This window comes from Protopterus annectens, chromosome 7.part0 (assembly GCF_019279795.1).
Source record: "Protopterus annectens isolate FY-2018-M chromosome 7.part0, PAN1.0, whole genome shotgun sequence".
Taxonomy (NCBI): domain Eukaryota; kingdom Metazoa; phylum Chordata; order Ceratodontiformes; family Protopteridae; genus Protopterus; species Protopterus annectens.
The window spans coordinates 1,309,689,170-1,309,709,428 of NC_056739.1; the positions used below are offsets into that span (position 1 = coordinate 1,309,689,170).

Genomic DNA, 20,259 nt, shown 5'->3' on the forward strand with positions numbered 1-20,259 from the left:
CTATTAAAGCTGTTTGTCAGCCATTTCAGCTTGTCTTCCCTTAGATACACTCTTATTTCTAGATTTTAGATCAAACAGTTTCTCAAAGGCGTGCTTTACAATAGGCCTCTAAGAAAACCAATTCTTCCTCTTCTTTAGGATGTTAATTTTCTGCTTGAAAAATTAACTCAGCCACTTTTTGAACCAGAAAATAGTTCTTCCTTGAATTTTTTTTTTCTTGGAAAATTGTTCTGCTTGAGGCACTGATTTCTGCCTTGGGGGTTTCAGAACTGCAAACTCTTATAGTGGTTCCTCCCTTTTTGGTTTTTCAGAAGAATAGAGTTTCTGTTTGAACTAATCCTTCTTTTATATCCACCCCTCCCTGCAGAATAGGGGTGAAAGGATTCTTTTTTTTTTTTTTTTTTTTTTGAAATTACACAGACAGCTCACATTTTACCTTGACAAAATGAAAGTTATTAGACAGTCTAAGTAACTTTTATTTCTTTTTATGACAAGAAACTAGGCTTACCAGCTTTCAAGCAAGCTGTTTCTTCATGGATATCAAATGTTACTCCTTTTTTATTATTAACATGGGAAACAGCTCCCCTCCTGTTAAAAGCATTTGCCTCCTCTTGGGCCTTTTTCAAGAGTTAGATTCCAAGTCCATACTTGAAGCAGCCAAATGATCTGCTGTTACACACTTTAACATTACAGGTTAGATGTGTTGTCTATGGCCAGAGCAAGTTTTGCCACAGCCATTCTCCAAGGCATGTTGGATGATTCTATTCTTGGATCTTTCATTGTTTTCCTTGGATTATAAAAATAATGTGGGATTTTGTTTTTCAAATGGATGCTACAAATTTTGCTATGTCCAGCTTTGTAATCCACAAATTGGAAATACCTCGTGTATGGGCAGTTAAGAACAAGCAGGATACTTTTTTTGTAAGAACCTCTCACACTGACAGACTGCAGCTTTTCCTGCTCCATAATCAGCATTCTTAGTCCATTTTATTATTTTAAGTATTACAGACTAGCTATTTATCAAACACCCGAGTAAGATTCAGCTAGGTAGTGTTGTATGATTTTGTAACTTAGGTACTCCTGTCTCACATCTTCATTCTTCCATGCATAAGTGCATAGGAATAATTCAGGTAAATGGTAAGTAATGGCTGTCTGAGATTATCTTGATGCAACATGGTGCTCTTTATGTTCTTTCCTTATTGTTAGATCGTTACGGTCATTTTCACCACCAGGGTTGCATTTTCACCCACCCTTTCTTGGGTTCATGGAAGGAAGATTAATATTATCAAGTGGCTTCTTCTTTGTTCTTTAGTCATTTTGTCCATTGATGATGGAAACAGTGAAGAGACTATGTTGTCTGATGCCTCCTAATGGTGTGTTTTTTCAACAATGGAAATAGGGACATTTTAATAACTGGTTCCATCTAGAAGCTAGTAGGCACATTTTAACTGAATAGGGCACAGTTTGCTGTTTTCTAATAGATTTTTTTAATGAACATTAAAACTCTGCTGGATAAGGTTAAATTAATTTATGTTTATGACAAGTACATCTGAAACAACCTATAGCTTTCTCCAAGGACAGCAAGGTCAAGACAGTTGCAACATATGTATTCCAGCCAAGACCACCTGCTTTCTTCTGATTGAGATGTAAATGGATAATAGAGAGAACATTTCACATCAGCTTATATAATCAATAACAAACAGAACACAAAGGATTAGTCCGGATAAGTCACTTCAGCTAGCAGATCTAGGAGACTCTCTGATACCCTCCCTGTGGGAGGAATAAAGACACCTTGTTGAAGTTTCAAGTAGTTTATTCAGTTAAGTAGGTAGATGGATGAGTGTTCTAGCTTAGAACAAGTGCATAGTTAGGGAAACATGACCAAAATGGAGGAAAAGTAAGGGTGAGTGTTAGAAAGAATGGAAGGCTTGAGTACAGGATAAGGCTGTAGAGGCTGTGAAGAGATTATTGATCTCATGAGCAGGAGGTAGGTGCTCATACTGCAGTAAGACACTGGTTTCAGATGCATTAGCCTACTTAAATCTGTAGAAGAACACAAGTAGATTATTTCATATATGCCGAGATAAGGAAGAAATATGCTGTCTCATTAGACAGCTGAGAAGAAACATAGGGCTAATGTAGTATGTTATAATTGCCATGGATAGCAGAAAAATAATTTTGGGGTATAGTTTGTGCGTATGATGTTTACGACTATTGATCTTTGTCTACCTAAGGGGGAGCTGATTATTTTATTAATAGCTGCTATCAAGGACCCCAGTATGTTTCCTAGTTCAGTGTAACAGCAGAAAGGTGGCAGACACCTGGTTTACAAAGAACTGAATGAACCTGTCTTCGGGAAAGTTAGGTAGACAGGCCTTGTACCTTTCCTCTGCTTCTTTTCCACATCTGCATATGTGTTGTGAATTTACATAATATCATTGTATTGATGCTCTTCGTGTTTCACTATTGCAGTCATCACATTTGGGTTATCTGCTGGCAGTAGCCCTCAGTCGGCCTGATTATCAAAGTCTTGGGTCCTGCGTCGGTTGCTGTCTCAGCTTCCGTGACATCAGGTAGTCAGGGGTATAAAGCATGCAGCCAACGCCATTACACCAGTCTTTATTGCCGTGCGGTGCCCGAAGCAGAAGCAGTTCGCAAGTGCCGGTCGGCCAACTCCTGAAATTTTCGTTTTCATGTTTCAAAACCGAAGTCTTCAACTAAAGCTAAGTACCCCGTTGGGGAAACTTTTTCTTGCTCTAAACCGATGTCAGTAAAAAACTTTTTCTTGCTCTAAACCGATGTCAGTAAAAGTTAATAACTGTATTTCTTGTGGAAAGCAAATACCTCATAAAGATTTTCATTCGAGGCCCTGGCCACGACATACCTCGCTGTTGGTTTTGTGACTTATTTAAACCATGAACTATTCATCGTCGGTATATTTTCGTTTCTGAATATTTTGGTACTCGGTTCAATTATCCAGATATGTCTTCGGTAAGCCACCCGACATTCTGAAAAAACACAAAGATAAAGGCAGAGACAGGCTGCCTAGGTCCAAAGCTGCCAATGACGCTTCTCCTAAGTTAGTAGCCAGTTCGCCGGTACTCAGTGAGGCACTTTTGCAGCCCCTGATACCTGCTACTTCAGATTCGCAGGCCTCTACTGAGACCCATTTGGAGTACGGTATGCCGCGAGATGCTTCAACTGTGGAACTTGCGGATGTCTCTACCTTGGATGGGTCCAGAGCCGCTTGCATATTAAACCGACACCATCTTCTTCTTCTAGGCCTAAAACTCGAACCACGCCTAGGAAACCGACACCCAAACTGCATGGTCAGGCCTCTATCCTAAAAAACAAATGATAAGAATGGCTGAAGACTTTATTACTTTAATCAGGGGAAGCCAACCTTCCCCCTCTAAGAGACCTAGGAATGAATTTGCTTATGATACTTCTGACCAGGATTCTGAAATTTTTGTCTCCTCTGATGACCAGGATTTACCCTTATCTACCTATGAGGATTCTGATGCAGAGGACTCTATTCCCTCTACTCCACCCCCAGAGGATTTTTCTTTTGGTGAAACCTTGCATACTCTTAGGGAACATTTTCACTGGGAAAGCCAGGATTACTCTGATTCTAAAAAGAGGCTTAGAGATTTCTTACTCCTGCCCCAACACAGGCCTCTAGCTATCCCTGCTGTGCTGGACATTGTTAATGATGCCTTTTCAAAATCTAGCTTGGCCCCTGACTCTTTACCTCCTGCTGCCAGAAAACCTGATAGATATTACAGAGTTCCTGATTCTCATAAGTTCCTTTTTAAAAATTCTACTGCGGACCCTGAGACCATTTCACAGGGACCCAAGGGCATTAAGGCTACTACTGCCAAAAATCCTACCCCCTCTGATAGAGATTCCAGGGCCCTGAATAGATGGGGTAAGAAGGTATACACCTCTGCAACCTTGGCCATCAGGACCTTAAATTGCCAGTTTCATATATTAACATATCAGCAGCATATTATTGGATTGCTTAAACAGAAAATGATGTTGATTCCTGATTGTGCTGAAAATAAGGATTTACAAGATTTATGCATTCTGCTGAACAGGTTGGAAAACATACTTTGCAATGTGGTTTTGATTCACTAGAGGCATCTTGCAGGGCTGCTGTCACTTGGTCTGTACTTAGAAGGCATGCTTGGCTTAAGGAGCAATCTGTGGCAGATCATGTTAAAACTAAATTGCTGGATGCTCCCTTAAATCAGGACCGCCTGTTTGGCGACAAAGCAGAAGAAGTTCTTAAAAAGATGGCAGAAAAAGCTAAATCTATGCAAACTATTAAAGATTTCTTAAAAGTGCAGCCTCCTAGATTTAGTAGGTATTGGCCCTCAAGAAATTGGTCCTTTCCTGCCTCTTCCAGGCCTTCTCAGTTCAAACCCAGAACAAGCAGAACACACAAGCTTCAGTCCCAGAATACACACAGGACTAAGCAGTGGGGGACTCCCACTTCCAAATCAGGGAGTAGTAAGACTCCCCCCTGTGGTAAGCTGTCTCAGTGACTTAACTTTAAAACTTCCAAGCACTTCCCAACTGACTGCTCCTTTAGGGGGAAAGATTGCTCTGCAAGCAAAAAACTGGGAACTCATTACCCAGGACAAATGGTTTTTAAACATAGTTTCCCAAGGATACAGATTTCAGTTCCACACGCTACCAACCCCAAACAGTTGGCCAGATCTACCCCCAAATCAGTGGGCAGAGGCTCAAATGCAAGTACTCTCTCTCTTTAAGATTAAAGGCTATACAGACTGTACCAGAAGAGGAAAAGGGACAAGGTTTCTACTCATGACTTTTCCTGGTAGCCAGAAAAGACAACTCATGGCGTCCTATCCTGGACCTGTCTATTCTAAACACCTTTTTGGTGATTCCAAAATTCAAGATGCTAACTCTTCACCAGTTGCTTCCCATGATAGGCAAAGATGCCTGGTTGGCAACACTGGATTTAAAGGAAGCCTACCTGCACATCCCAATCAGGGAATCTTGCAGAAAATACCTACGCTTCAAAGCAGGCTGCATGCACTATCAGTTCTCTGCACTTCCCTTTGGCTTATCTACTGCGCCAAGGATATTCACAAAGTGCCTAGCTCCAGTCATTGCATTTTGCAGGCAAAGAAATATTCAAATATACCCATACGTGGGCGATTGTCTAATTCAGGTAGAAAGGCAGGACATACTTCTGAATTATCTGGCATTTGTACAAAAGGTGTTAACTTGTCTGAGGTACACCATAAATGAAAATAAATCACATCGGTACCCTGTCAACAAATTATATTCCTGGGAGCAAGCTTGAACACAACTTCCCAGATGGCTTTCCTCACGCCAGAGAAACAAATTCATTTAACAACTTACTTCAAACTAGTGGCCACAAAATCTCTGCTATCTGCAAGGCAAATACTGCAAGTCTTGGGGTTCATGGCCTCGTGCATTCTACTAATTCCATATGCAAGACTGCATATGAGGAAACTACAATTTTATCTAAAAAGCCTATAGTGTCAACATTCTCAGGATCTAGAAGCAATGATTCATATCATACCTTGCCTACAGTTAGAATTCCTTTGGTGGGCAGAGGCCTGCCACCAAAACAAGGGACTGTCATTAACTCTACCCAGTGCCGCCCAAACCCTAACAACAGAAGCATCAGACTATGCATGGGGGGCTCACCTGGAAGGGAAGTGCATTCAGAGCAAATGGAACCCAAGTCAAATACACCTGCATATCAATCAAAAAGAAATGTTAGCTGTACAGAATGCTCTGACAGCCTTCAAGGACCACATTCTTCCAGGGCAATTAATGGTAAAAACGGACAACACCACTGTTATATGGTACATAAACAAGCAGGGGGGTACCCATTCTTACACCCTCTGCAGACTAGCCATGGCTCTGTGAAACACAGCCTTGAGCTACCAAGTGCATTTACAGGCTCAATTCCTGCCAGGAAAACTAAATACACTGGCAGACGAACTAAGCAGAAATCTCATGGACCCACACAAGTGGAAACTGGAACCAAAGATTTTCAACATGTTGATCAACAAATGGGGGATCCCGGATATAGACCTGTTTGCCTCCCCCCAGAACTACCTGTTGGGCAAATTCTGCACAAGGACTCCCCACAAACAAGCTTGGAAGGTGGATACTCTGTCCTTCAGCTGGAAAAATCTATCAGTTTATGCCTTTTCTCCTCTGCCTCTCCTCTCCAAAGTTCTACTAAAGATCAAACAGGGCAAACCAAGGATGACACTAATTGCATCAGACTGGCCACACCAACACTGGTACCCCCTCTTGCACAGTGTGTCACAGCTGGCCCCATGGCACCTACCTCAGACCCCTACCCTGATGTCTCAGCAGGAGAGCCAGATTCTGCACCCCCAGCTTCAAACCCTGAACCTGGCAGCTGGGCTAATTACCTAATCTCTCCGTTGCCATCCCTCAGTAAACAAGTGTTGGATGTCATTTTGGAGGCAAGAAGGCCTAGTACTAGAAAATCTTATGCTGAAAAATGGAAAAGATTCTGTGCCTGGAACCAAACTCAAGGGATGGCCACAACAGCGCCCAATTTACCTCAGATTTTTCAATACTTAACTGAGATGCTTCACAAGGGCCTTTCCTTTTCCTCCATCAAAATTCATGCCTTAGCCATTTCAGCTCATTACAACACAAAACCACCCCTCTTTTCTCACCCACTGCTCAAGCAGTTCCTCCGTGGGCCCAAAAACTTAAGACCACCCAGGTAGCCCCAGCTCCAGCCTGGGACCTTAATTTTGTATTGGAAAAACTCACTCTTCCCCCTTTTGAGCCACCTGCAACTGCAGAGTTAAAATTCCTTTCTTGGAAAACAGCTTTCCTTTTAGCAATCACTTCAACAAGAAGGGTATCTGAATTACAGGCCCTTATGGCAGTGGACCCTTTCATCATCTTTCATGCGGACAGGGTGTCCCTCAGAACCAATCCCTCCTTTATGCCCAAGGTGGTATCCAGTGTGGCTCTTAATCAGTCCATTCATTTGCCAGTCTTCTTTTCTAATCCACAGAACAAAGGGGAACGGATACTGCACTCCTTAGATGTGCACAGACAACTTTGATTTTACTTGGACAGGACTAAACCTCAAAGGAAATCTGAACAACTGCTGGTGGCATTTGCTGCAGGGGCAGAGGTGAAGGCTATTTCAAAGCAAACCATTTCTGAATGGATAGGCCATTGCATTCATTTCTGCTATAAACAACATGGAAAACGTATCCCACAGGGGATTAGACCCCATTAAACCAGGGCTGCATCTACCTCTACAGCCTTTCTCAGAGGTGTCCGTACCAGAGACATCCTAGAAGCTGCTACCTGGAGTTCTGTACATACTTTCACCAAGCATTACCATTTGCCAGTTTTCTCTAAATCCAGAGCTGGCTTTGCCACTGCAGTTTTACAGGGCCTTTTAGCTGGTCCTAATGCTATCTACATTCCTCCTCCCATCCTTAGCTTTGGAAATCTACCCAAATGTGATGGCTGCAACTGTGAAACACGAAGAACATAGTACAGTTGTGTACACTTACCATAAATGTAGATGTTCGAGTGTATTCACTGTTGCAGTCCTGGTTACCCTCCCTCCATCCCCCTGACTTCCTTTGGTTATACCTCTATTCTCCGTTACTATATGCTTTTTTTTTTTTTTTTTTTTTTTTTTGGGAGGTATAACCTTGTGCGTATATATATATATATATATATATATATATATATATATATATATTTAATTGTTTCCCATTAAGGGGGCACCTGACATCTGGGGCAAGAAAAACTGATGTAATGACTTCTTCAAAACAGTCACCAAGGCCATTGATGAGGGAAAGGCAGTCCATACAGCCTACCTTGACCTTGCAAAGGCTTTCGACACAATACCCCACTCGGGTATTGTAGAAAAATTTACCAGCTTAAATGTAAACCCACAAGTCACAAGATGGGTTGCAAACTGGCTTAAGGACAGAACCCACAGGGTTAGAGTTGCTGGCGCTATGTCAGACTCCAAGCCGGTCACAAGTGGTGTCCCACAGGCTCGGTCCTTGGCCCCCTATTGTTCGGCATCTACTTCTCAGAAGTACAGGCCAACATGGGAGGACTTTGGCTGACAAAGTTTGCAGACGACTGCAAACTGGGCGCCATAGTGGAAAGTGCATCGGACACGGATATCCTTCAGAAGGGACTCACGGAAACAGATAGCTGGTGCCAGAGCCATGGCCTGAAGTTAACGCCAAAAAATGTATAGTCATACCCTTGGAAAACAAGGTAACCCCAAGCTACCATATAGGTGGCAATCCACTAAGCACAGAAGAGGTTATCAGGGACCTGGGGACCCAGGTTGACAGTGACCTTTCTTTTGACACTCACATTGCTAAAGTGGTTAGAAAGACCTTCTACATTGCCCACCTGATCATGAAGGGATTCACATCCAGATCTAGTGAGGTCATTGTTCCCCTGTACTCTTCACTTATCAGACCAATGATTGAGTACAATGCCCCATTCGGGATGTATCCCACCCGACATCTGCAGCAATTGGAGAGACCCCAAAAGTTCCTCACCAAAAGGATAAAGGGACTCCAAAATCTGTCATATGCTGCCAGATTGAAGAAACTCCAGCTCTATTCAGTCGCATACCGTCTGCTCAGAGGTGACATGTGCCTGACATACAAGGCCATGTCCAACCCGGAATTAATGGACATGCTCCACCTCAAAAAATCCAAATCCACCAAAACCACTAGAGCAAGTGACTTAAACCTTAGCACGGATATAAATAGGACGTGCTGGAGGGATAGATTTATCACTCAGAGACTCCCTATGCTGTGGAATAAAATCCTGGTCCATGTGAGGCAGAGCACCTCGCTGGCTCTGTTCAAGAGAAATCTTGACCTGTGGATGGGAGATCGTAGGTTTACCCCTGGAATCATCTCTGTGTCACTGCTGGACAGAGGCACAACAAACTAATGGGCACAGTTTTTTTATATAAGGGGTAGCGTAAGCCACAAAAATTTGGGCTAGGCTTATAAATGCCTTAGGGCAGATAGCCTAGTGTAAACCTATGAACCTATTAACCTATAATGGCATCGGTTGCATGCTTTATACCCCTGACTACCTGACGTCATGGAAGATAAGACAGCAACCAACGCAGGATCCAAGACTTTGATAATCAGGCCGACTGAGGGCTACTGCAAGCAGATAACCCAAATGTGATGACTGCAACAGTGAATACACTCGAACATCTACATTTATGGTAAGTGTACACAACTGTACTTTTCTATTTCTGATACTGATTTTTCATGTTATATTGTATTTTATTACATTGCATTATACAACATCAATAAAATGCATTTAAACAAAAGAAAAATAATTCTCTGTTTCTGTAATTTTAGAGTCTCCAGCATTTATCTTTATCATCAGCTGGGATGTTCTATGTCCTGTAGGAATAACAGTAGCTCACCTTCATATAACAGCAGATCTGAAGTAGGAACTTCATTTGTCAGCAACCTTTGGGATACGGATCCGATCTCGGATCCGAGCCGGCAACTTTAACCACAGCATAGATCCGAGCTCCTAGCTCTTCCTTTTACCAATAATCCCCCGCTAGCCCTAACTGACCTCAGATCTAGTTTGCCGCGCTTCAAGCCAACAAGCTGGATTTTGAGCTCCTGGCATTTGGAAGTTTTTTTTGTGAAAAAAAGCTAAGAAATTTTGTATTTTCTTGTGTGATTGAGTGAGTTTGTGTAGGTTCCCTCTTAAATATCTATTTTTTGTTAAAATTTTTTCCTCCCTACCCTCGCTGTTCTGTAGTGTGTGTTTGTGGTGTGTTAGGGGCCTAGTGAGTGTGATTTACGTTAGATATGTCGGAGGCCCCTAAAGTCATCTTTTCAAAATGTACTGAGTGTGGCCATAAGCTCTCACTGGCAGATGGCCACACCCGGTGCGTTAGGTGCCTTGGGGTTGAACACCTTTCTTTGGGATGCACGATTTGTGCAGCGTTCAACCCCAGGGCACTTAAGGACCGGAGATCGAAGCTGATTCTGGCGGGCCTTTTGCCCCCGGACTCGGCTCTGACCTCCGGTTCTTCGGTGGCCGCTACCCAGTCCTCTGTAGCGACCACCCCTGCCTCCCTTCCTCTGATCGGGACTCAACCTCCCATTTTGGCTCCGGAGGATAGGGAGGCCGTAAAAACCAAAAGGAAGGAGAAGCACCATAAGCGGCGGGCCGAGGACTCTTCCTCGGTCCCACCCGCCAAGCGGGCTTCTCCATCCAGGGTTTCTGGATCACCTCCTCCTCGTCTCCGGTCCCCTTGTTTTTCACCGGGACCTGGGGAGGAGGCAACCCGGTCCCCATCGAGGTCAGCGAGGTGTCACTCTAGGTCTGCCTCGGTGGCCTCTCCGAGGTCTACTTTTAGTATGTCAGATGCAGACATGGACCGGATGATGAGGAGGTTCATCCAGGCCCAGCTGCAGATGGGAGTGCTCTTGCCTCCCCCCCCTCGACCCCTTTTTTTGCCCCAATCGCTCCTTCTCTGTCCCGCTTCCCAGGTTCGGAGCACTTGGAGCCAAGCCGCGTCGGATCCGGGAGTGTATCGCAGCCAACAGTACTAGTTACTTCGGCTCCGACTGGTCCCTCGAGTCTGTCAGATCTGACCTCTCGGAGCCGTGGGCGGAGCTTCGGATCCGAGGGACTTTGTGTGACTTCGGCTCCATCCCGGTCAGAGCACACGGGTCCTTTGGATCCGAGGGTCTCCGCCCCGGATCTGGTCCCCGCTTCGGTTCCGAGTGGGAGCCGACTGTCGGAGCCTATTGAGAGTAGCTCCCCCTCGGCTTTCACGGTGGTGGAAAGGGCACTGTTGAGTGTATCTGGACCCCCGGTCCTGGCTTCGGCTCCTCCCTGCACTCCCTCTCAGCTGGTCCGGGCTCCCATCACCCGGCCTTCGGGACAGCCTGCTTCGACGTCTCTGGGTGTTCCTGCGGAACATGATATTGCTGGTGAGTCTTCCTCGGAGAGCCCCCCCCGAAGAGGTCCCTCACAAAGCCAAGTGTAAGAGGAGGCACATGGACTCCCCTGAGTCCCTTACCGAAGATACAGACTTAGATGAAGGGGAAGGCTCCCCAAGGTCACCCCCCCGAGGATGTCTCCTTTGGAGACATCATGGAGATGCTCAGGATTAGGGGGGGGGGTCTGCCCCTAAGGCTTCCTCCGATGAGTCCGTATTCCTAGAGTCATTCGAAGCAGGGCCATCTACCTCTTGGGTGTCCCCTCCCCCCGATCCCCTGGTGGACCTTATTGCCACCAGGGCTTGGAAGGAGCCAGACACTGTGGAGCCTATCCCCAAGCACCCGGACAGGATCCTGAGTCCCCCTGCTGAGAGAACCCACTGGAGCAGAGGTCCCCCTGTGGATGCCATGTTGGTGGCAGCGGCCACCAAGAGAGAGCTGGCTCAGGAGAGCTCTGCGGTCCACCCACCGAGTAAGGACTCTCGAGCGATGGACCGCCTGGGGAAGTGGGTCTTTAGTTCAGCAACCTTCTCCATGAGAGCGCTGAACTATATGGCACACGTCATCCGGATGCAATGGGATCTAATAAAAGAATACGCTGCATCCCCCCCAGAGTCCATTTCGGAAGGAGACAAGCTTCTGTACTCCTCCCGAATGTCTACTCTACACTCAGTTTCTAATACCTCTATGCAGCTCTTGTCACACGCCACTGAAGGAGCCGCTAGAGCCGGCCTGGTAATCAGGTGTCAGGCCTGGCTCCGACACTGTGACTTCTCGGAACCCTTTAAGGCGTCATTCACGAATGCCCGCTTTGATGGTTCTGCACTTTTTGGCAAAACCGTTCGCGACACCTTAGTCCAGAGCGAGAAAGACGGGAAGACGTTGTCTGCCGTCAGAGTCCGCTTCTCTGCTCCCCAGAGGTCCTTTTCTAAGAACCAAAAGGGTCAGAAGAAGATGTGGTTCCGAAAATCGCATCAGTCCCAGTCTGCTCTGGACAACCAGTCCTCTCATGACAGAGGAGGACAGGGAGGACGCCACCCAAGAGGCAGAGGGGGGCCCAGAAACTTTGGGTCCAGAGAACCCTTCTCTGAGAGGCCCACGCAGAACCCATGAGGGGTTGCCCGGCTGCTCCACTCTGGAGGCAGTCGGGGGGCGTCTTTCAAAGCACCTAGCAATGTGGGAGTCCATAAAAGCAGATCGCTGGGTGCTTCGCATCATATCCAGAGGTTACCAAATTCCCTTTATTGTAACCCCCAAAATCAGAAGCCTCCCCGACGTACCACCCAATCAGAGGGAGGCAGCTGCTACAGAAATCCAGCAGCTTTTACAAAAAAGATCCATCCAACCCGTCCCCCCAGATCAGTTCGGATCGGGTTTTACTCAGGTTCTTTCTGGTGCCGAAAAAGGCGGGGGACTTGAGACCCATCCTCGATCTCTCTCCTGAACTTGGCAGTACCCAAAGAAAAGTTCCGAATGGTCACCTTACAATCTATTCTCCCCCTATTACGGGAGAATGATTGGATGTGCTCGATAGACCTCAAGGATGCGTACTACCACATTCTAGTGGACAGACGCTCCAGGAGGTTCCTCCGCTTCCGGCTGAGAGCCGGTCATTTTCAGTTCAGGGCCCTTCCTTTCGGTCTCACCTCAGCCCCCAGGGTGTTCACCAAAGTCTTGGCGGTCATAGCGGCCCACCTGAGGCTTCAGGGAATTCAGGTCTTTCCGTACCTGGACGACTGGCTCCTCATCGCCCCAACAAGGCATCTACTCTGTTCAGGCAGGGATTACTTCCTCGACCTTGCTCCACGTCTAGGGTTAACTATCAACATGACCAAATCTTCTCTAGTCCCCTCACAGGTGATAGATTTTATAGGGGCCAGATTGGATTCCAGGATAATGATTGCCTTCTTAACTCCCGATCGGCTTCAGAACCTGAGGTTGCATGTCAAGGCCATTCTCATTCTTTTTGCTCCACCTGCGGAATTGATCCTGAGGGCTCTAGGGTCTATGGTGGCAGCTATTCCTCTACTACCCCTAGCCCGCCTAAATATGAGGGTTCTGCAATGGACCCTCCAAGTACAATGGTCCCTGTCTCGCAACTCCCTGTCTCATCCTGTTCCCCTAAGCAGGGCTTGCAGAACGTCGCTCATGTGGTGGCTCCGGTCCCCAAGTCTCCACATGGGACGACCATTTTCGATGCCTTCCCCCGTCGCCACAGTGACCACGGATGCCTCTCGCCTGGGCTGGGGGGGCACTATTCAGGCAGAACGGTCCAAGGCACGTGGAACGACACAGAGACCTCCTTGCATATCAATGTCCTAGAGATGAGGGCGGTGCTTTTGACGTTGCAGGCACTTCACAGCCTTCTACCAATTGGGACAATTGCAGTACAGACAAACAACATGTCAGTTGTCGGTACATCAACAAACAGGGGGGAACCAGGTCTTATCCCCTTTGTCGCGAGGCCATGAGAGTGTGGGAATGGGCGATTTCCACCAACCGCTTTCTTATTGCAACGCACATTCCGGGACGTTCCAACATTCTAGCAGACAGGCTCAGTCATTCGATCCTGACTCCGTACGAATGGTCTCTCAATCCCCTAGTAGCGAAACAAATATTTGCCCTATGGAGGAAACCCTGTTGCGATCTTTTTGCCTCTCCTTCAAATACCAAATGCAACAGTTACTTTGCTCTAATTCCCCCTCAGGGGGAGTCCCCGAGAGACTCTCTAGTACATGCTTGGCCTCCCAGTCTCCTTTACGCTTATCCTCCATTGCCCATGATGCTGAAACTCCTACAGAAAGCCAGTCGGCTGGGGAGCAAAATGATCCTCATTGCCCCATTCTGGCCTCGTCAAACATGGTTCCCGTACCTGTGGTCTCACCTAATTCATCCACCATGGATTCTGGATCCACTCCCGGATCTCATTACCCACCCTCTGGGTCTCCAGACCCCCAACCTGGTCAACCTCAAGCTGACGGCTTGGTTGCTCCAGTTCCACTCCTGATTAGGACTCCCGGAATCTCCTCACCAGTCAAAGCCATCCTTGTAGCAGCACATCAACCTTCCACCAGAAGAGTCTATCGAAGCAAGTGGAAACGTTTCTCCATCTGGGCGGAGCACCATCACTTGGATCCTTTCATGGCGCCTCTCACGTCGGTTTTGGAGTTCTTAACTACCCTTTTTCATCAAGGGGCTAGCTGCTCTACAGTCAAGGTACAACTGGCAGCGATTTCGCATTATCATGTAGGGCATGAATCAGGCCCTCTGATGACTGCTAAACTTTGTAAAGCGTTCCTCAAGGGTACTTTCCTTCTCAGACCTCCAGTCAGGGAGGTAGTACCCCCATGGGATTTGTCCTTGGTTCTCCAAGCCTTGACTAGCCCCCCTTTCGAGCCGGCGGCCACGGTTGATCTTAAATATCAGTCTTGGAAAACAGCCTTCTTAGAACTTCAGGTTCTATGTGTTAAGCCGCCTTATTTATCCTTCCATCCAGATAGAGTTTACCTCAGGATCAATCCGTCTTTTCTGCCTAAGGTGTCTTCAGAAGCTAATATTAATCAATCTATTAATCTTCCCGTGTTCTTTCCCCATTACCAGAACAAAGGAGAATATAAACTGCATTCCTTGGATGTGCACAGACAATTACATTTTTATATTCATCGAACTGCTGGTCATAGGCAATCTGACCAGTTGTTTGTCTCCTTTGCCAAGACAAGTTTAGGCAAGTCAATTTCTAAAGTTACTCTGTCACGGTGGATAGCTAATTGTATCCTCTTAGCATACCAGAGTTCGGGAAGGCCTGCACCTCAAGGGGTTCAAGCTCTTTCTACTAGGGCCGTCGCAGCTTTGGCGGCTTTTAAATCTAGAGTTCCCTTAGATGATATTTGTTCGGCAGCCACTTGGGCCTCATCTCATACCTTTATCAGCCATTACAAATTGGATGTTGTCTCCAGAGGTAGGGCGTCCTTTGGCTCTGCAGTGCTCTGGAATGTTCTTCCATAAAGGCCACCCAGGATTCAGGTAGCTGAGGACTCTGTCCCAAAGGTTGCTGACAAATGAAGTTCCTACTTCAGATTTAGAAGTTATGTACTCACCATAATGTTCCATCTGAGTAGGTATCTTCATTTGTCTGCAACCACCCCCCCCCTCCTTCCCCCTGACCTTTAGGATCTGTCTTGGATTAGCCCCTTTCGGGGCACCTTTACATTGCTTATATCGGGCAAACTTGATCTGAAGTCAGTTAGGGTTGGCAGGGGATTGTGGGTAAAGGGAGGAGCTAGGAGCTCGGATCTATGCTGTGGTAAAAGTTGCCGGCTCGGATCTGAGATCGGATCCGTTTCCCAAAGGTTGCAGACAAATGAAGATACCTACTCAGATGGAACGTTATGGTGAGTACATAACTTCTAATTACCTGATTCTGTATCTCCTTTTTCGGTGCTTACGTATTATCGCAACCAGATTTTGCGGTTGCAAAATGTGCATAGCTGCAGAGAAACGAGTGCAGAAAACACTTCAAGCTTTTGAAAGTCCTTACTACTGGCGAAAAAACTTTGCATTACTTTCAGGAACAGGAAAAAAAATTAAGAAATCCTCTTCCCGTTTTGCTTGCATCACTGACACACGCTTGACTTTTCCTTTAGTAAGGCTTGGGTTGGTGCAAACTGTCATGGCGATGTTGTGCAGCTTAAAGTTCTTACTTTGCAATGTGATACTTAAAGACAAAATATGCATACGAAAAAGAAGACATTGTATATACAGGAAAGTACACGTGTCATTGCGTTTATTAAGTTACTCACCTATAAATTGTCACAATCCCAGTTTGTTAATGGTTGTTGTTATGTACTGCTTACCTGTTGGCAGTTTAACTTGTAAATGTCGCAGCTTTCGGCTACGTAGCACGTTTAAAAAATGCAAAACACACATGCATGGAAATGGTATTTATTATGGTGTGCTTAATTCGTAGTACCCTTTGACAGTGAGATGCCATATGGTATAAAATTAAATAGTGTGTTTATTGGTTAGACTTTATCTGTTTAACAATGATTTCATTACCGGTTTCACATGTATAGTTTGTGTGCCCGTACACCATTATGTAATTGGACAGAAACCTTTTATTGTACCATTCCTCATACCCGGTGTGACACAGAACTTTGCATACCCCTTTCAATGGTAACGTACCTGTTTTCACACAAAGATTAAGATTTAGGGGTCTTCGGCAATCTGGTTGCAATAATACATAAGTACCCCTTTTTCTACTGCATTAGTCATTAAATTTAAAAAATCTGTTTTAATTTTGAAACCAGAATGTTTGTGTTGGCTGTATATTTTAACCATATAGTGTGCATGTTTTCCTTTCTCTGTTTTTTTTTTGCTTTCATATATATTTGTTCAGTGTATATCATGCTCAACAATTAAATGTACGGTAAAAATACGTCTATCCAGCCTAACGCACTTAATTTTTCTTTCATGATTTTCCTGTAGGCCAAGATTCTGTGTCCTTCAGAAGAGTATGCAGATGTAACAAGGAAGGTATCTCTGTGAGGCCGCAACTATATGGCTGGTTACTCTGTAGAATGAAACTACTAATGTCTGTTTACAACAGCTATAGTTATTCTAAACTAAATGTTTCAATAAAAAGGTTTTAATGTAGTGTAGCCGTATTATCTTCCATCTTTACTGCAGTGTGTTTCTGAACTTTTGAAAGAACATAGCATTTAATGTATTCATTATTATTGTTTGCTACTATGTAAGTGCTTCTCAGTTCAACGTATGTATATTTAAAGCAAAATATTTAATATCATGAAGCCAAGTAGGCTTTAATCAGCTTTTACCACCACCTTTACTCATGGGAGTTGCTTCCAGGTTTTCCCACTTCAGCTTGAACTGTGGGTCAAGCTTTCATAAACATACTCATTTGCTCAGTTATTTCCTACCATTTGTACTGTCCTTATCGTCTCCTTGTTGGCTTTTCAGAAAACCAGTCACATTCATTGCTGAAAGAAATGAAAAGGAATGGATAATTGTTCTAAGAGTATAAAATGTCATCTGAACTTGAAATACCAAAGTACTACAATCACCAGAGCTTGTTTGTTCTACTTTGAACCTTTACATTTTATCTTTTCTACAGCTACTACCAATGATTTAATATTAGAGAGCAAAACACAGATGACCATGGAATACACCATACTTTATTGGTATAAAAATCAACAGTAACACTAGCACTTTCACACTCAAGGCATGTTTTCACATTTAAAACGCAAAATTAACCACCTGTATTTAAATATGGAAATCAAATGACATACACACCCCTTTTAAATGAAGAAATCCCTATTGTATGAATGCCCATTTCTTTAGTACAGGTTTAATACTGTAGCATTCATTCAAGATCCTGTTTCATATAGCATTCAGCCTAGTAATCCATTTGTATCCTAACTCTTTGGTTTCAGTAACATCACCCTCGCTTTGTTGTACATTCAAAAGTTGGAAAAATAAACTTCAGCATAGTACTGTTATCTAGAACATGTTTTGCCAAGCCATTCTTAGTGTAAAGTTTCTTTTTTTTTAAAACAAGTTTATTGTTTTTAACATACGAAATAAATAGCATAACAATCTTATACAAGCAATTAAAATGTAAATAATTATAACATCTAATAAAACAACCAAAATATTTACAGAGACATCCACTACAAATCAAATCAATTGATTAAACTGTAATGTCTTACTAATGAAACTAAGATTTTTTTAACAGGTTTTGTAAAGTATCCCATATAATATAGTAAGACGTTTTTCTAGTAGTTCTTGACTTTATTGTCATTAATACCATATGACACACTACTGTCATAACATTTTTAAATTCATTAAATAAAGGAGGAGTATCTGAAATCCAGTTTCTGGTTATTATTTTTCTAGCCACTGCTAGAATAGACCATAACAAGGGAAGTTTAACTTTTTTAACACATTTAGGAACAGGAGTGTTAAATAATATAAGTGATTTAGAGACAATGAAATTATCTGTGAAAAGAGCCTGCAAAAAATCATTGATTAACATCCAATATTCCTTCAATTTTATACAGTCATAAAACATATGTGCCCAATCAGCATTTATTTTTACATTACATCTCTTACATAAGTTGTCTTTATTATTTATTTTATTCATCATTAACGGTGTATAGAAAGATCTATGTAAAATTTCCAAGTAAAAAGTCTCCAATTAATGGAAGAAGTAGTTTTATAAGCAGATTCCAATATATATTGTTTATCTTGTTGTTTTGGTGATTCACCATTAATGGAAATAAAATAATTCCAATAAGTATCTGAACTGTAATGAGTTTCTTCTCTAATAATTTTATGTATGTGTGAGAGCTTACCTTTATCAGAAACCCTATGTTGTAAATTTAATATCAAGTAATCAATCAGAATTGGGACAGATTCTTTAACTGTTAAAGACATTAAATCAAGTTTATTAATAAGATGTTGTCTAAAAGTCTGAACTTCTAACCAACATGTTTCTCTCAAATCAAATTCTTGCTTTAAGAAGTCTAAATTTTTTACTTTGTTGTCAGACAGCAACTGATACCAATACTTTAAATCATTCTCTGTGACTAAAATAATTCTTTCAGAGGTGTTTGATAAAAGAATACCTTGTGTATACATTATAGGGAATAGGATAAAATTCCATTCCTTATACATAGGATGCATAAATATAAAATTACGATATCTAATAATAATATTTAATGGGTAACTAGCTAGATATTTTGGTGTAATAGATGAAGTACAAAATTCCTTCAATAACCATAACATGGGGTTATTTACAATAGTATTTTTATGTATTAAGGAGATTTTCATGAAGTGAATGCTAATTAGTTCCCAATAATCTTTCCATTTTGCAACATATGACTGATCTATTAACAAAGTAATAACTTTTATAATAGAAGATATAGTATATAAATTAAAGTCTGGGAATGAAATGCCCCCTTGAGACCAGCTATTAGTATGTTTCTTTAATGCAATCCTAGGTCTATTAGGTGCCCATAAGAAATTTAACATTAGTGAATTCAATTTCTTAATAATTATTTTTGTAGGTGGGAGTATTATTGATTGTATTAAATATAATATCTTAGGAATATTATCATTTTAATAATTGTGAGTCTCTCTTCCATGGTAAAAAACATATTGTTCCAGCTATTGAAAAGATTTTGTATATTATGAAGACAGTTACTATAATTATTATGTATAATAGATTTAATATCTCTAGTTAATATTATACCTAAGTAAGTTATCTGACCTGAGTTGGGTATATATTTGTGAAAATCATTAGTGAGGACATTTTTTCATGTGTATATAGGTAATATTTTAGTTTTTTCTTCATTAAATATCAAACCAGAGATATTTTTAAAATCTGTTATTTTATCAACTAATGACTGCATAGAAGAGTTAGTTCCTGCTGATGTAATTATAACATCATCTGCAAAAAGTTGAATTTTAGATATTGTATTTTCATCTATATCAAATCCTACTATATCAGTGCTGTTTCTAATCAAATTAGCCCAAGGCTCCATTATTAAAGTAAATAATAGTGGAGAGAGTGGACACCCTTGTTTTGTACCTTTTAATATGGGTATTTATTGTGAGACATATGTTCCTATCTTAATGTAAGCCAATGCTCCTTTATATAGATGTTCAATTAGATTAACAAATGCATCAGAGAAATTTGTACACTTCAATAAGATAAACAAGTAGTCCCAACTTACTGAGTCAAATTCTGAACTTATATCAAGACTAATAAGTGTTAAGTCTTTCTTTTTCCTGTTTGCATAATCAATTAACGTTAAAGTTCTTCTTATATTATCAGAAGTATTTCTATTTATAATAAAGCCTGCCTGATCTATATCTATTATACCTGGAATGATTGTCTTTAATATGTCAGCAAAAATACTCATAAACATTTTATAGTCAACATTAAGTAATGAAATAGGTCTATATGAAGTGCATCTGGTTGGGTCTTTATTGGGTTTTAAAATTGGTGAAATAAATGTGTATTGCCAGGATGGGGGAGTTATTAACTCATTTTGAGCTGAAATAAAAACCCTATGTATTAATGAGTAAGTACTTTTAGGAAGAATTTTATAAATCTCTGGTATAATACCATCATTACCTGGTGCTTTGTTTGATTTAAGTTTGTTTATTTGTGTAATAACCTCTGTATATGAAA

At 42.6% G+C, this 20,259-nt stretch overlaps 1 protein-coding gene across 4 annotated transcripts in view; it reads left to right on the forward strand.

Moving 5' to 3' along the window:
• The window catches only part of HEMK1 (HemK methyltransferase family member 1), a 1,059,949-nt gene extending 1,043,252 nt beyond the window's left edge, over nt 1-16,697 (forward strand). For all 4 annotated transcript variants that reach the window (XM_044077921.1, XM_044077920.1, XM_044077922.1 and 1 more), the window contains one exon: nt 16,530-16,697. In XM_044077921.1, the coding sequence (XP_043933856.1) occupies nt 16,530-16,569 (40 nt within the window). In that variant the 3' untranslated portion in view covers nt 16,570-16,697. The remainder of the gene's footprint in view (nt 1-16,529) is intronic.
• The last annotated feature ends 3,562 nt before the right edge of the window (nt 16,698-20,259 follow it).